The sequence below is a fragment of the Pan paniscus genome, chromosome 9 (assembly GCF_029289425.2).
Source record: "Pan paniscus chromosome 9, NHGRI_mPanPan1-v2.0_pri, whole genome shotgun sequence".
Classification (NCBI taxonomy): domain Eukaryota; kingdom Metazoa; phylum Chordata; class Mammalia; order Primates; family Hominidae; genus Pan; species Pan paniscus.
In genome coordinates this window covers 75,237,867-75,254,190 of record NC_073258.2, presented here as the reverse complement: position 1 = coordinate 75,254,190, position 16,324 = coordinate 75,237,867, and the positions used below count along the sequence as shown (strand labels likewise).

The window sequence follows — 16,324 nt, the reverse complement described above, 5'->3', positions numbered from 1 at the left end:
GCCTCAATTTCCCCTAGTGTGATGGGCACAGTGGAAACACCTTCCCAGGGTCGCGATTTAGTGGAGGGCGGCGGAGACTGATGTTGCAGGAAGCCCCCACGCATTCCGAGGAGCTGAGGAATAGAGAGCGAGGTGAGGCGTCGAAACAAGGAGGGAGTCAGGGGGCGTGGGGCGAGACTGGGCGGTGGACCGGACGGGACGGGCCGGGGCCAGAGGGCGGGGCCTGAGCCGGGAGGGGGCGGAGACAGGGGTGGGGCAGGCGAGGGCGGGAGCGGCTGGCGCCGCGCGGCCAGGACTGTCTGAGGAGAAGTTCGCGAGCGCTGGCTATGGGTCCTGGGGCGCGGCTGGCGGCGCTGCTGGCGGTGCTGGCGCTCGGGACAGGAGACCCAGAAAGGGCTGCGGCTCGGGGCGACACGTTCTCGGCGCTGACCAGCGTGGCGCGCGCCCTGGCGCCCGAGCGCCGGCTGCTGGGGCTGCTGAGGCGGTACCTGCGCGGGGAGGAGGCGCGGCTGCGGGACCTGACTAGGTGAGGGCACGGCGAGTGGGAGCGACCGAGGGGCCTCAGTGGGAGACACTGTGCCGCAGGGTGGGGTGACTCAGGTTGAGTGTGACCCCAGGCTCACTGTCATGCTGCGTGGGACCCCAGACCCACTGTCGCACCGTGCGACTGAGACATTGTGGCATGGGGTGGGGAGTGGCTCTGAGGGCCAGTGTGACCCCCTAGACCCATTGTCACCCTGTGTGGGACCCTGACACTCCGTGGCATGAGGTGTTGGCGAGGGTTGGGTCACACTGGGACTGCAGACTCCATCACACACACGGTGGCACCCCCCATATCCACCGTCACACAGCAAAGTTGATACACTGTGGAAGAGCGGGGCGGGGTGACTCTAGGACCTCACAATGTGCTGTGCAAAGCTGTGTGAGCCCCAGGCCCTGTGTCACACTGACACAGACACAGTGGACGGTGCTGTGACAGAGACACTGTGAGAGTGACATGGAGAGAATACGGTGACGCTTTAGCTACGCAAGTATTGACCTTTCAAGGGGGGATCGTGAAACACCGCATGACCTAGTGAGCTGATGTTTAGTGTTAGGAGTCAGGTGACAGTCTTCCACCATATGTGAGGTTTACATGTCATTGGGACTGGATGGGCACGACACTGTGGATATCATACTCTGCATGTGAATGATGCTGAGTAACTGTACAGGTCGCTATATGAATAATGCTTCAGTTCATTAATTCATACAACACATATTTTTGAGTGCCTACTAAGAGCCAGGCAGTGTTGCAGGCAGTGGGGATAAAATGGTGAACAAGAGCCAACTCTGCCCTCGAGGAGTTTGGGTCTGTAGCACCATGACTGTTAATCAGAGATGTCCACTGCCGTCTATGTCTTCAGTTCTTCCTTCTCTTTACACATGTAGAAGCTCTCTAAATACTAAATAAATGATAATTGAGATGTTATATGTGTGTCAACATATTTGATATCAAAAAAGCACTGTGAAAAAACATACTTGATGCAGAAGATACTGAGTGTAGCACACAGCAGTGGATGCTCAGCTAATATAGTTTTGGGGTACAATCAACAAACTCTAGTGCTACACACTGTGGCATAAAAGGTTGTCAGACTTGGGATGCTGAGGCACCATAGTCATGTATCGACTTAGCAGTGTCCAACTGACAAAAATGAAAGATAAATGATTGTATATGATACCATCTGTATGAATATGTGCTGCGCCTTCTCTGCCTGGGACATCAAGAAGCCTACAACACTGACAGAGTGGTTATGACCACGTCACTATTTGGATATATTAATATTGTACTTATATCATGTGACCTTATCATTGAGCAAAGACAGCACAATGCACTGCTTTTAAAACTTTGCGTGAGTGTGTGTGGTAATAATACTGATTCTGGGGTGACATGAGAAGAAGATATGTGGAATGGGGAGTGACTCTGAGGTCCAGTGTGACCCCCAAACCCATTGTCACCCTGTGCGAAACTTTGTGACCCCATGACTGTGAGAGAGAGCTATGTAGAAGAGAAGCATTTTGTGGGTGGAAAGTATTTGCGAGAGATCTTGTTAATAGTGACTGAATGAGCTAATTTGGTGCTTGTCCTTAAGTATGTGGCTTGCGTATAAACAGCTTGAAATAGTGTGACAATATACAATATAGGTATGTATTAATTTTAACAGTAAATGAAGATCATTTCAATAATTATTGTCACTCTTTGGAATAGCATAGTTGTCTAGTATTCCATGGGTCCATGTTGACCGAGCCAAATGTTTTCTTTTTGTTCATAGCCCAGAGTCATTGGAGTCCAAGCTTATTAGTGGAAATAGGACAGAATTTTTTCTCTTTGATTTCAGAGCCCAGCATTCTCCCTGCTACCCATGCTTGTTCTCATACCAGTAATCTCTTTGGGTAGCTCAGATGGAGACGGGAGTAGGGGGTCAAAATCCCCCTGCTGGTCTTTCAGGTTACATTCTCAGAAGAGAGCACTTGAAGCATTTTGGCCAAAGCAGCTGGCCAACCCCATTCCACCATGCTGGTCTCCTTCATTGTCTTTCCACCACTGTCATTATCACAACTTTGTCACAGCAGGAGGTCTCATACAAACCATATCTCATTTGATTCTCTCTCACACACAATGCTTTGAAATAGATTTGTATTACACTTGTTAACTATTGAGAAATCAGTTAAAACATGAGAAAACTAAAGTCTAGTTGCTCACTCAAGATTGTATTAATAAATCTAATAGGTAGCAAATCCAGGACTAGGACACAGTTGTTTTGATTGTTTATCCAACTTTTTTCCTACTATGCTATGTTATCCCTACCACTTCTTTTATCTGTTATACCAAGACATAGACCAAGCCCCTAACTAATTGAGGTTTTACTAGTGGCCACAGTACATGGTGGTTAACAGTGAATTCAGGAGTTTAACAGACCTCTGTTTGAATCGCTGGCTCTGATCTTGGACAAGTTACTTTACCTCTTTGAGCTTTAGTTTCCTAATCTGTAAAATGATGATAAAAATAGTACCTACCACCATAGGGTTTTTGGAAGGATTAAGAGTACCATGTAAAAGTTTTTATCATTGTACCTGGCATGTAACAATTGATGGACAAATGCTAAGCCTTTATGCTTTTTATTTTATTTTATTTTATTTTATTTTATTTTATTTTAAGACCATCTAGTGAAACTAGGCCCCACTTTTGGCTCTAAGTATTAACTAGGATTGTGACAGCCTAGATAAAAAAACAAATCAGAAAAGTTCTCAATTATTTTCTCAGGTGACTTATAAACAGTTAATTTTGTAGTTTAGTTTGATATTTTGAAGACTGTCATTCTGTTCTCTAGTGACTGCTCTAAAACCCAGTGAAATGTTTGCTTTTTAAGAGACAGGGTCTTGCTCTGTCACCCAGGCTAGAGTGCAGTGGCTCTATCATAGTTCACTATAACCTCAAACCCCTGGCTCAAGTGATCCTTCTGCCTAAGCCTACCAAGTAACTAGGACTACGGGTGCACACCACCATGCCTGGCTAGGGTTTTTTTGTTTTTGTTTTTGTTTGGTTTGGTTTGATTTGGTAGAGACGGGGTCTTGCTCTCTTGCCCAGACTGGTCTTGAACTCCTGACCTGAAGTGATCCTCCCTCCTCGGGCTCCCAAAGTGTTGGGATTGCAAGCATGAGCTACCATGCCCAGCCTTTATGTTTGCCTTTTAAAACAAGAATTTTGGCAGTTCTTGCTAATTTTTCTATACTCCCAATCTGGTGATTTTATGTAACTTGAGAGGCTATTTCCAAGGCTCTCAGCTGAGATAGAAAAATGCAATATTCTTGAGGTTGAAACTACTCCCTACTCCAAGTTAATGAATAAAAATTATACTTGTTATAGTATATATAGTTATATGCCAGTATGGTACATATACTAGTTATATATATAAAGAGAGTTTATCCTAGCTTTTGTTGTTGCTGTTTTTGCAGTTTAAAACACCACCAAGAGTGAGAGAGAAGTGTCAGCCGCAATTTTTTCTGTGCTAAGGATTAAGCATTAAGAATGTCCCAGAAGAACTGATACAAAACCATTTCTGAATTCCAAAGGCAAAACATATTGAAGTGAAATAGCCCATGTATTGTGGTTGGATAACCTGCCCAGGCTATGTTTAATGCAGGGATTGGGTTGCAAATTTTATGTGCAGATTCTTGAAGGAAAGGATCTGATTTTCCATTCTCAGCAGTATTTGTTAAAGCAGAAAGACATTTAGGAAACCCTGAGGTTTGAATTCAGCATCCAGTAACTCAGTTTCCAGTCTCTGGAAACTGCTATGTGCTCAGAGGCTGGGCATAGGGCCAACTTTTGGATTCTAAGCCAACCTCAGTTATCAGTTGAGAGATTTTTTTTCTTTGTGTGACAGAAAAATGGCATATCTAAACACTGGATTGAATTGATGTGCTGCAATAGATATCAAACCCTGACCTAAACAAATCAACCCCAAAATGCAAAGAGGGGTGCTAAGAAAACAAGGAAGTAGACAGCACTTTTGATTTGATGCATGACTTGGGGCAAATATTCACCTCTCTGCTTTACCACTTTACCTTTGTGCCTCAGTGTCCTCTGATTCCTATTAAACATTAGTCCTCAAGCAAATGAGGAATCTGTTTATTCAGTTGTGGAGGGGGTGATGAGAAGAAATAACAGAATGTTCATGCTGAAAAGATCCATAGAAATCTTCTAGACTAGATCAGTTCCTTCATTTTATGGATGAGGAAACTGAGTGATAGTTGGAGGCTGGGTCAGAATAAGTCCCAGTTCCTTCCTATCCAGCTGTCTTATAAAATCACTGCCCTCTCAGCCTCAGTTGTTCCTGGACACCTACTCTTTAAGCTGGACTCAAGCCCAAGTCTCCGCTTGTTAAGATTTTTCATCAAGCAGTGGAGTATCTTTCCCTAAGTAGTTCCATATGGAGCCAAAGCAGGAAACAATGGGTAGTAAAGATCCCACACCCCGGAGGCTGGTTTCATTTCAAAACCCTAGAGCTTCAGCTCACAGACTGCCTTGTCTTTGGGATCAGAGACACCCTGGGACTTGACAGGCTTCCCATTTCCCCACTGGGAGACCCAGGTCCAGGTTCTTGTTCCTTAGTTTATGTTGAATTGAACATTTGGCTCCTTGGAAGCCTCAAGGCAGTCGTCTTCTATTTCAGGCTTCATTTCATAGTTGAGGACCTCACTCTTTAGAAATCCTCAGATCAGACTCTGCTCCAAGGGGTTGAAATCCTACCACCTTGCCACTTCCTCTATTTTTCACTTTGATCTCTGTCTCCTCACAGAAGTCGCCCACTCTTGCCAAAGGACTCATAGTCTCCTGTGCTCTTGCACACGTTCATTTTTTTTCACTTTGCACAAACTTTTTTTTCTTCTACTTCCATTCTTGTTATACTATTTTTGAAGTTGATAATTTTAAAACAAGTGGGAAAACTCTTGGAGAGCAGGAATAGTACCTTAATCTGCCCTGTTATAGATAATAAATTTCAGTAATATAAATTCCATTGGTGTTTTAGAAATGGAATTAACCAGAGTATACTAGGAAAGGAAACAGCATCTTTTGCCTGTATAAACACTGTTGAAGGACACTGGAGAAGGGAAATTAACTGGAAAGATGATCACTTCAGGCCCTACCATTTCTGCCCTTTTCTGCAATTGTTGCCAAGCTAGAAAGGTTGGAAGTGTGCTGGACGATCCCACCTCTTATTCCCCTTTACAGTCATCACCACTTCCTAAACTCCTTCCTTGAACCCAGTCCGTTCTCCATCGCTGTCGTGGTTCAGAGTCTCCTTGTCTTGTGCTTGCAGTTTTGAAGTGGCCTCCTCCCCACCCTCTCACACATTTATATATGTGAACAAGTCATAGTTTCAACAGTACCACTCTCACTTAAAGCCTTCTCTAACCTGCTCTGGCCAAATTAATCATCCCCTCTCTGTCCTCCCCACTAAGCCTTGTTCTTAAATCTGGTATTGCATCTGTAATGTAATTATTTGTGTCTTTCTCACTCACTAAACTGTGGATCCTTGAGACCAAGATTATTTCCTTATTCAGAATTTTGTCCCTAGCTCCTAGGAGAGTATACTTCATTCTTTCTTTCATAGAAATATGTATTGAATTTAGGTATAGAATGATGAGAAAAAAAGTTATTTTCTTATCCATGAAATCCTTGAGTATTAGACCTTGTCTTGCCTTTGTATCCCTAGAATCTAGCATGGAGTCTGACATCTAGCAAATAACTCGTGTAGATTGACTTACTACAAATATATCTCAAGCCTCTGTGCCTTTGTACACTAATGGTTCCTGTTGGCTTGAAAAATACTCTTCTTCTCTTCTTTGTTCTAGCTCCTTAAGAAACCATATAGCATAATCAGCTGCGAACCCAGGTTTTGGAGTTAGTCAGACTTGGGTTCCATCCTGGCTTTGCCCTTTACTAACAGTGTGGCTTTGTTTCAGTTTCCTCTCTGTGGAATGGGTAAAATTAAATCTACACTAAGGGTCGGTTGGAAGGTGGGGGGTAATTAAATGAGACAATCTATTTAGAGCACCCAACAGGCCAATACATGGTAGGAGCTCAATAAGTAATAGCTTTCAGTATTTTAACAAATCATTCAAGATTCAGATCAAATGCCATCTCTTCTTGGAAGCCTTTCCTTCCCCCTTCTAACTCCCACCTGGATGAGCTGCCCTGCCTGCACAGCTGCAGCATTATATGCTCACTTCTCTCATAGCAGAGAGGTCCCCAACCCCTGGGCCAGGGACTGGTACCAGTCCATGGCCTGTTAGGAGGCGGGCCCCCCAGCAGGAGGTGAGTGGTGGGCAAGGGAGCATTACTCTTTGAGCTCCACCTCCTGTCAGATCAGCCACGGCATTAGATTCTCATAGGAGCGTGAACCTTATTGTGAACTGCACATGCGAGGGATCTAGGTTGTGTGCTCCTTATAGGAATCTAACTGGTACCTGATGATCTGAGGTGGAACAGTTTCATCCCGAAACCATCCCCCAACCCCCCGGTCCGTGGAAAAAATTGTTTTCCATGAAACTAGTCCCTGGTGCCAAAAAGGTTGGGGACCACTATATAGCACATATCACAGTGGTTATAATTAATTCAATAGTGTTTTTGAGTTTCTACCAGATACTAAGTATTGCATATACAGTGATGACAGGAGAAAAAGACTTTGTGATCCCTTTGAGAGCTGGACCCTGTCTTGCCTTTATATCTCTAGCATGGTGCCTGAAATACAGTAATTGATTAATATAGACTGACTCATTCAGTGAACAAAAGAGTGGACCTACTTTTGTTGTATCTATAGTTTTCATATTCTTTGGGCTTGCATGGCTTTTTGGTTGGACTATTATGTGAATCTCAAGAGGTTGAGCATGTCAGTGTTAGCTACTCTTAATGTACACACACCATGCCAGCCTTCCCTAGGTGTAGTGGTTGTATCAGGAGGTGAGATCATTCTACTCCTTTCTTTCAGATTCTACGACAAGGTACTTTCTTTGCATGAGGATTCAACAACCCCTGTGGCTAACCCTCTGCTTGCATTTACTCTCATCAAACGCCTGCAGTCTGACTGGAGGAATGTGGTACATAGTCTGGAGGCCAGTGAGAACATCCGAGGTAATGAGGAGGAGGGCTGGAGGGTAAGAGAGAAGATTCTATCTCCTGACTCGGTGGTAAGGAGAGAGATTCTGTTGGGATGTGATTTCAAAGGGTAATGGAGTAGGTGGGTATTACTTAATATCCTTAGCTCTAGCTAGCACAAAGAATTAGGCCCCCTTGCTAATCGGTTTATATGATTATACCTTAGAAAGCTACTCGGGAGGCTGAGGCAGGAGAATGGCGTGAACCCGGGAGGCGGAGCTTGCAGTGAGCCGAGATCGCGCCACTGCACTCCAGCCTGGGCGACAGAGCGAGACTCCGTCTCAAAAAAAAAAAAAGAAAGCACTTTCATATCAATTGTCTCATTTGATGTTCACTACAATCCTGTGACAAAGTACAAGCCTTCCATTTATATATGTATAGAAAATAACGGTCTTCTAGTAGTTTCTGTTTCGTTACATTGTCACTACAGTGTCATCTATAGCAAGATCACTTTCCTAATTTATTCTACTTTGTGCTGTAAGAAGTTTGTTGACGGCCGGGCGCGGTGGCTCACACCTGTATTCCAGCACTTTGGGAGGCTGAGTTGGGCTGATCACTTGAGGTCAGGAGTTCCAGACCAGCCTAACCAACATAGTGAAACCCTGTCTCTATCAAAAATACAAAAATTACCGGGGAGTCGTGGGATTACATGCCTGTAATTCCAGCTACTCGGGAGCTGAGGCAGGAGAATTGCTTGAATCTGGGAGGCAGAGGTTGCAGTGAGCCAAGATCGCACCACTGCACTCCAGCCTGGGGTGACAGAGCGAGACTTTGTCTCAAAAAAAAAAAAAAGTGTTGACTTTTGGGCTGGGCACAGTGGTTCATGCCTGTAATCCCAGCACTTTGGGAGGCTAAGATTGCTTGAGCTCAGGAGTTCGAGACTAGCCTGGGCAATATAGCGAAACCTATTAAAAATAACAAAAATTAGCCAGGCATGGTGGTGCATGCCTGTAGACTTGGGAAGCTGAGGCACAAGAATTGCTTGAACCCAGAAGGTGGAGGTTGCAGTGAGCTGAGATTGCGCCACTGCGCTCTAGTCTGGGTGACTGAGCAAGACCCTGTCTCAAAAAAAAAAAAAAAAGAAGTTTGTTGATTTTTGGAAAGCTAACAGTGAGAAGAGTCTGGGTGTGGTTGCTCATGCCAATAATCTCAACACTTTGGGAGCTTGAGTTGGAAGGATCACTTGAGGCCAGAAGTTTGAGACCAGCCTGGGCAACATAGCAAGACCCTGTCTCTACAAAAAAATTTATTTAAATTAGATGGATGTGATGGCGTGTGCCTGAAGTCCTGCCTACTCAGAAGGCTGAGGTGAGAGGCTCACTTGAGCCCAGGAATTCAAGATTATAGTGAGCTATGATCATGCCAGTGTGCTCCAGCCTAGGCAACAGAACAAGATCCTATCTCTATTAAAAGAAAGAAAGAAAAGAAAGAAAAGAGGAGAGAAGAGAAAAAAAAGAAAAGAAAAGAAAAAGAAAAAAAGAAAAAGAAAAAGAAGAGTTGTCTCCCTAAAGAGTGAGACTCCTGTAAACAGTATGCCTTAATTTTTATTTCTCCTTCACTCATTCTGAATGTTCCTCATTCAGAATTGCATTAAGCATCCACCCTGTGCCAGGAACTGTGCTTGCCTCTGGGAACACAAAGACAAATCCAACTTGATGTCATTAAATATTTGAACAGGTGGTCATGCCTTACATGTATTAAATGCCCAACTCCTGTTTCTTGAATGCTGGGTTGATGTTTTTACTACTTTTACAGCTCTGAAGGATGGCTATGAGAAGGTGGAGCAAGACCTTCCAGCCTTTGAGGACCTTGAGGGAGCAGCAAGGGCCCTGATGCGGCTGCAGGACGTGTACATGCTCAATGTGAAAGGCCTGGCCCGAGGTGTCTTTCAGAGAGTCACTGGCTCTGCCATCACTGACCTGTACAGCCCCAAACGGCTCTTTTCTCTCACAGGGGATGACTGCTTCCAAGTTGGCAAGGTAACAATATTCAAGAGAGGGCCAATTGCTTGGCTCTGGTTTCTTATGGATAAAATAACTATGTACTGATTGCTTTTACTTCTTTTTAATACTTACAGTAAACTTGGAAATTTGATATCATTTCCATTTTCAGAGAAAGAAAACAAGATTCAGAGAGGGTAAATAACTTGCCCTAAGATTATGCAATTTTAAGGGCAGAACTAAAGCTTGAACCCAGTCTTTTGACTCCAAATCTCAGGCCCTTTCCATAGTAGTTAAGGTGTTTATATACTTAGAACACTCTTGAGATTGAAAGGGGTGTTATTAATTATGCTAGAACAACAGACATGAACTAGGAAAAATGGTCCTTTGTTCACCCTAACTATAGCACCCTGCCAGTGCATGAACCCCTGGGTAGAAAGGGAAAGCAGGGGGTCAGGGACGCAAGGTTGGGGAAAAGGATAAGAGATGGTGATGGAAAGGTAAGATCACGGAAACAGCCTCCTGAGACTTTCTGGAATCCAATGCAACATGTCCTAAGCATTTGGAAGTACAAAATTAAAGTAGTGTCCAAAATCTAAGGCCATTCACTTTAACATTACTTGAGGAAATAGACTTCAGGAACACCCCCGCCCCCCATCTGAGGTATTTAACTGATCTTTGATTATAAGTTGTAATCACACGTGAGATCATTTTGTAATATACTCTTTGCCAGCCTTTGCTATAAAAAGCAATGGAGCAAGTCCATTTTAACTTTGAAGATGTTTATTGCAGTAAGGTGTATTTTTCCTGACTCCTACAGTATTCATCAACAGATCTGGGAGTGGGTCTCATGTGTCCTGATTCCAAGTTTTGGGAGTCAGTCTTCCAAATTAAGGCAGAGTAGGCTGCTTGAGTCTCTCTACGTACTGTTTTCTCTTTTCTGGGATCCTGAGTGGAATCAGAGCTCAATCATCAAGTTCATGGCTGATTTAAATTTAAGCCAGGTAAAGTAGTTTAATGTATGGTACTAACATATTAGTGAGGCCTTTCTGAAAGTAAAACCGTATGTTGAAAATTTAGTAAGTCACTTCCTGGAAGTCTTACTGGCAATCTTTCTTTCTATATTTATTCACTTATTTTGAGAGAGAAAACTTTTCAAATATAAGAAAATAACATAAAATAATATAACAAGCAATTATATCTATTATTGTAATGAATATATGTTCAAATTTTGCTATGTTTGTTTCATTTTTAAAAATATATATTAGAAAAAAAACATGTTACATACAGCTAAAACCCCACTCATCCTCCTCGCCACCCCCCATCCCTTCTGCTCCACCCTTGCCCAGGTAGCAGCAATCCTGAACCATATAGTATGTGCCCTTTTAAGTCCAGCTTCTTTCATTCAGCACATTGTATCTGTGGAATTCATCCATATTGTATCATTTGTTAGTAGTTTATTTCTTTTTATTGCTGAGTAGTATTCCATTCTAAGAATATACCACAAACTGTTGATCCAGTCTCCTGTTGACAGATTCTTGGATTGCTTCTAGTTTGGGCTACTGTGAATAAAGCTTCTATTAACATCCTTTTATGTTCTTCTATGGACATTTATTCTCATTTCTCTTGGATGAATACCTCGGAGTGGTATCGCCAACTCACAGAATAAGCTTCAATAATTATCAACATGTGGCCAAATTTGTTTCATCTACACTTCCCCGATCCCTTCCTCTATGGATTATGAAATTTCTAGTTTATGAAATTCTTTTTGTTTTCTTAGGGTTTTGCTCTGCCATCCAAGTAAGTGCAGTGACACAATCATGGCTCACTGCAGCCTTGATCAAGTGATCCTCCCACCTGGGGGGGCTCAAGTGATCCTCCCACCTCAGCCTCCCAAAGTGCTGGGATTACAGGCATAAACCACTGCACCCAGCCTATCTTCTGAAATTCTTAATTGTCTAATTCCATCATCGTGCTATTGTGTCTGTTGACTCTTGCTCATGATGGATTATTTCCTGATATAGTTTTCATGTTTGGGAGCTTATTTTCAGCAGGACATTTTCCCCCTAAGAGAATCCATGTGCCCAGAGTTGTGGAAATATCCCTCCAGAGAGTTTTGGGTGTTCTTCTTCCAGAAACTCTGGTGCTCTCACTCGCCTTAGATCCATTTTTATATTTATTTATTGACATAGGAGTTCCTTGACCATATGAATATTGCAGATTCAAACCCTATACTCACCAGAAGTAGAGGCTCAAAATTGAGAATATTCTTACACAGAGCTAGACAGAAACAAACAAATATTCTTGTCTCATTAAGATAGCAAGCAAATTTTTTTCTGGTCTACCTTTTCTCCTAAGGTATAGTTTTTTATAGAATCCAGTTTCATGAGGGTGTCTTAGTTCCAGTTCCTGGGCTTGGGGCAGGTCTAAGGACGGCTCATCTTCTATCCTCATATGGGCATTATAACCCAAGGTTACTGAACACCAAGGTTACTATGATTAACACCCACCCCCATCCTAGGGAACGTCAGCATCTGCTCATAAGCTTATGGTTTGGGCTTTTAGCCCTTTTTTGTTTCTGGTACCTGATATTTTCTGTTTTTTTTTTCTTGAAAATATATAATAAAACGCTTTTTATAGTTTATTCAAAGTGTCCGAATTTGTGTTCGGAAGGATTCCAGTTGTTTCAGTCTACCATATTGCTGGGACTTGAAGTTACTCATGGAAATCTTAATTAAACAAATTAACTTGGCATGAAAAGTTCAGTCATTTTTAGCATTTTTCAGCTCAACGTTTTTACAAATAGGACTTGAGATGCAGAAAAATAAAACAACAGGTTAATGGCAGACTTGAAGGAAAAATGATTTATTATTTAGGCTGCAGAATTGCAATATCTCTAGGATTTTTCCCTGTCAGGAAGTTACACCCTAATTAGATCATTTTGTAAGAGTTCTTCCTAGTCTGTAACTTTACAGTTCCATGTTGTCTCCAATATCAACTTCCAGGAAATTCCACTTGCAGTTCTGGTATTCTAGTTAACTGTAAACTATGAGGAGACAGGAGCTGTGTCTGGTACATGTTGCCATGTTGCCAGCATTCCAGCATTTAATACAGAACAGATCCATTGAGCTTCCATAGCGTTCCCATGTCTACCTTCATTATGGTGTCTAATGCATTGTGTTACAATTATTGGCTTACTCATGTGCCCCGTCTTGATTTAAGCTCTTACAGGACAGGGCCACTAGGCACATAGAAAATACTTAGTAAATATTGAATAAATGAATGAATGAATGAATGAATGTAATCCATTCTTCACATTGCTACCAGCAATATCTTCCTAAAAATATGACATTCAAGACTGTAATTTGCTTAGCCCATGCTGCTGTTTCAAGTTTACTTTTTGTTTCTCTTCACCCTAGCTACAGCCACGATGGACTACTTGAACACATTCTTGCTTTAGATTTCTGTTTCTGCCATTCCCTCATCTTAAAATGCTTTTCTTCCCAGTCTCTGCTCACTGATATCCTTTTCCTTCTTCAAGGAAGGCCTGTCTCAGATGCTACCTCTTGCATGAAGCTTTCTGAGATTCCCAAGTCTCCTCCCTTCCCTGTGCCACCACAGCATAGTATGCATTTTCTTTGGAGCACTCATGATATTCTGTCCCAAATTAGAGTTAATTGAGGTCATGTTCTTTTCTCCTTCAGATTATAAATTCCTCAAGTGCAAGAACCCTTATGTCTCCGCTCCACGTAGTACAATGCGTTGTATATAGTAGATGCTTAATAAATTGAATTAAAATGAATTTGAAATTAAAACCTGCCTTCTTGGATTCCAAAGTCCCTCTTATTCTTTGAATTGTCATTTTCTTTTTCTACCTGTGGAATAAGGCTTTGGTGATGGTACTTGTGTTCTGTGTAGGTGGCCTATGACATGGGGGATTATTACCATGCCATTCCATGGCTGGAGGAGGCTGTCAGTCTCTTCCGAGGATCTTACGGAGAGTGGAAGACAGAGGATGAGGCAAGTCTAGAAGATGCCTTGGATCACTTGGCCTTTGCTTATTTCCGGGTAAGGGAGTAAGTGAAGCTCACTGCTTTTATTATACTAAGTGAAATCCTTTATAGCTGCTTTACAATTTCTAAGTATTTTCATGTCTTCATCTGTTTCATCTTCCCAATAGGACCAAATGTGAGTCAAGCAGGGAAGTTATTTTATCATTTCCATATATCACATGTGAGTAAACTGAGTCTCCAAAAGACTATTAACTTGTCACAAAGCTTATAGACCTAGGATTAGACTGTTTAGTCCAGTGCTCTTTCCAATGCATTGACTACTTTACAATCATTATTTCCCATGTAGGAGGCAGTTTGTCACCTGTAGCAGCAGCTGCTTTATTCACAAATAGTTAATGGGTTCATAGTAAATGTAGATCACTCTTTTGTGCTCTCAGCAACTCATAGTTCGTCACAGATATTACCCATAATATTGCCATGGACAAAGAAGTTTGATTATGAGCTTTTCCCATCTGCAGTTGAGTCCAACTGTAATGTGACTCCTGTCTGGTTACAGAGCTGGAGTCACTGTTCTGTAGTACCAGCCACAGTGCCTCCTCCAGGTGTTATTTTTCCTTGGCACTGTTGATCTACTTACTCCCTGTTGTGCCTTATATAGAAGTTCATTTCCCTAAATAAAGCAGCTGCCAATAAACAAAACTAACCAATAACTGGGTAAGGTATAGCTTTTGTATAGCTAACCCCATTTCCCACCCGAGTTGTACAGTCTTCAAGGGTAGGCTGCAAAAATCTCCATGGAACCAGTTCCCTAGAGTTTCCAAAACTAGTAAACCATTTCTGCTCCCTACCTTTTTTTTCCTTTCCCCATTTTCTTGAGAAAGGGGAGGAGGATGTGGGTGCTCCAAACCCATGTGTTGCTGCCCAAACAGATTTACTCTCAGTGCAGCAAACAGTCCTGTTCCTTTCATGGAAGTTCCTGGCGAATGGATCTTTGTTGTAAAACTGTGTATGTGTTGGCCGGATGTGGTGGCTCACGCCTGTAATCCCAGCACTTTGGGAGGCTGAGCCGGGCAGATCACCTGAGGTCAGGAGTTCGAGACCAGCCTGACCAACATGGAGAAACCCCATCTCTACTAAAAACAAACAAAACAAAAACAAAAACAAACAAAATTAACTGGGTGTGGTAGCACATGCCTGTAATCCCAGCTACTCAGGAGGCTGAGGCAGGAGAATCGCTTGAGCCCGAGAGGTGGAAGTTGTGGTGAGCAGAGATCGAGCCATTGCCCTCCAGCCTGGGAAACAAGCGAAACTGCATCTCAAAAAAAAAAAGAAAAGAAAAAAAGAAAAAAAAAAAACTGTGTATGTGCTCTTCCTAACTCTCCTGCTAAATTGCTGTGTGTTAAAGCCAAACAGAGTAACTGTGATGTAAGAAGGGGTGAGAAGTAATTGAGTTTTAATAGAGGAAGGAAATGGAGATTCGACGTGGAAAGACTCAGAGAAGAGAAACTAAAGCAGCTTACCCTGAAAGACGGAGTTTCAAATGTTGTACCCAATTATTGATTAGTTTTGTTTTGTTTCCCTCTAACTCTGATGGCTTGGATTTCTCTTCTACTTGCTTTCCACATCCTGTTTTGTCTGGTGAAATCCTGTTTATCTTACAAGGCACACCTCGAATGTCACCTACTTTGTGAAGTCTTCCTGAGTTCTCCTCACTCCCCAGGCTTTCCTCCTTGGTGGTCTTACAGCATGTTTTTATTCCCCAGTAACAGAACACATAAGGCATTATCTTATAGATGGTTTATGTTCCTCCTCACCCCCTAGTAAATTAGAAGTAAATGTCCCTGTGGACCTTTCATTATCATATAAAATTTAATGTATTTTATTTCATTATATATTTTAGTAAAAAAAATTTTAATAACTGCTAATAATGAGAGATGGTAGAGCACAGTGGTTAAGCTATGGGCTCTGGAATCAGACAGTCTGGGTTCAAATGCTGTGAAAACATAGACAACTTATTTAGCTTCCCTGGGCCTCAGTTTTCTTATTTGTAAAAGAGGAATAATGATGCTCACCTCAAGTGGGTTGCTGTGAGGATTGAGTGAGCTAATACAGGCAAAGCCCTTAACAGAATGCGTGCGTGGCACATGCTACTTACTGGATAAATGTCAGTTCTTATTACATGATACATACATATATATGTTCTCTTTTCATTTAATGTTGCTTAGTGTACCTATTTCCAAAGAAACTTAACTGAGACACTGAAAGTAACTCTTTGTTCTTTGTAAAATATAATTTTACTTTATTACAAGACTCTCAAGTTTTAGAAATATGTGAAATTGTATTTTGGTTCTTTTCATCTCACGAAGAGTTTGAAAAGCTATGACCTTGAGTTAATATTTGACATTACAAGATATTCATAGATTACTCAAGTATTCCTTGTTAAATGTAGAACAGAGTAATTCATGATATCAAATAATTAGAAACAATGTATTTGTCCAACAGTAGTGGAATGGTTAGGTTCTCTGTGGCCTATCTTCTGGATGGAATAAAATGCAGCCATTAAAAATGCTGTCTGTGAAGACTATGTGATGACATCAAAGTACTCCTGATAACAATGTAAAGTGAAACAATCAGGATGTGAAGTGTATAAAAATATGCTTATAACTATGTAA

General features: G+C 42.1%; 1 protein-coding gene across 4 annotated transcripts in view; it reads left to right on the top strand.

Annotated features, from left to right (window-relative positions):
* The first annotated feature begins 246 nt into the window (after nucleotides 1-246).
* Nucleotides 247-16,324, top strand: part of P4HA3 (prolyl 4-hydroxylase subunit alpha 3) — a 52,020-nt gene continuing 35,942 nt past the window's right edge. For 2 of the 4 annotated variants that reach the window (XM_063608667.1, XM_063608668.1), the window contains exons 1-4: nucleotides 268-526; nucleotides 7,533-7,675; nucleotides 9,455-9,678; nucleotides 13,558-13,707. In XM_063608667.1, the coding sequence (XP_063464737.1) occupies nucleotides 327-526; nucleotides 7,533-7,675; nucleotides 9,455-9,678; nucleotides 13,558-13,707 (717 nt within the window). In that variant the 5' untranslated portion in view covers nucleotides 268-326. Of the gene's footprint in view, nucleotides 527-7,532; nucleotides 7,676-9,454; nucleotides 9,679-13,557; nucleotides 13,708-16,324 lie in introns of all 4 variants that reach the window. The other 2 variants (XM_003814677.5, XM_063608666.1) reach the window with 2 other exon arrangements.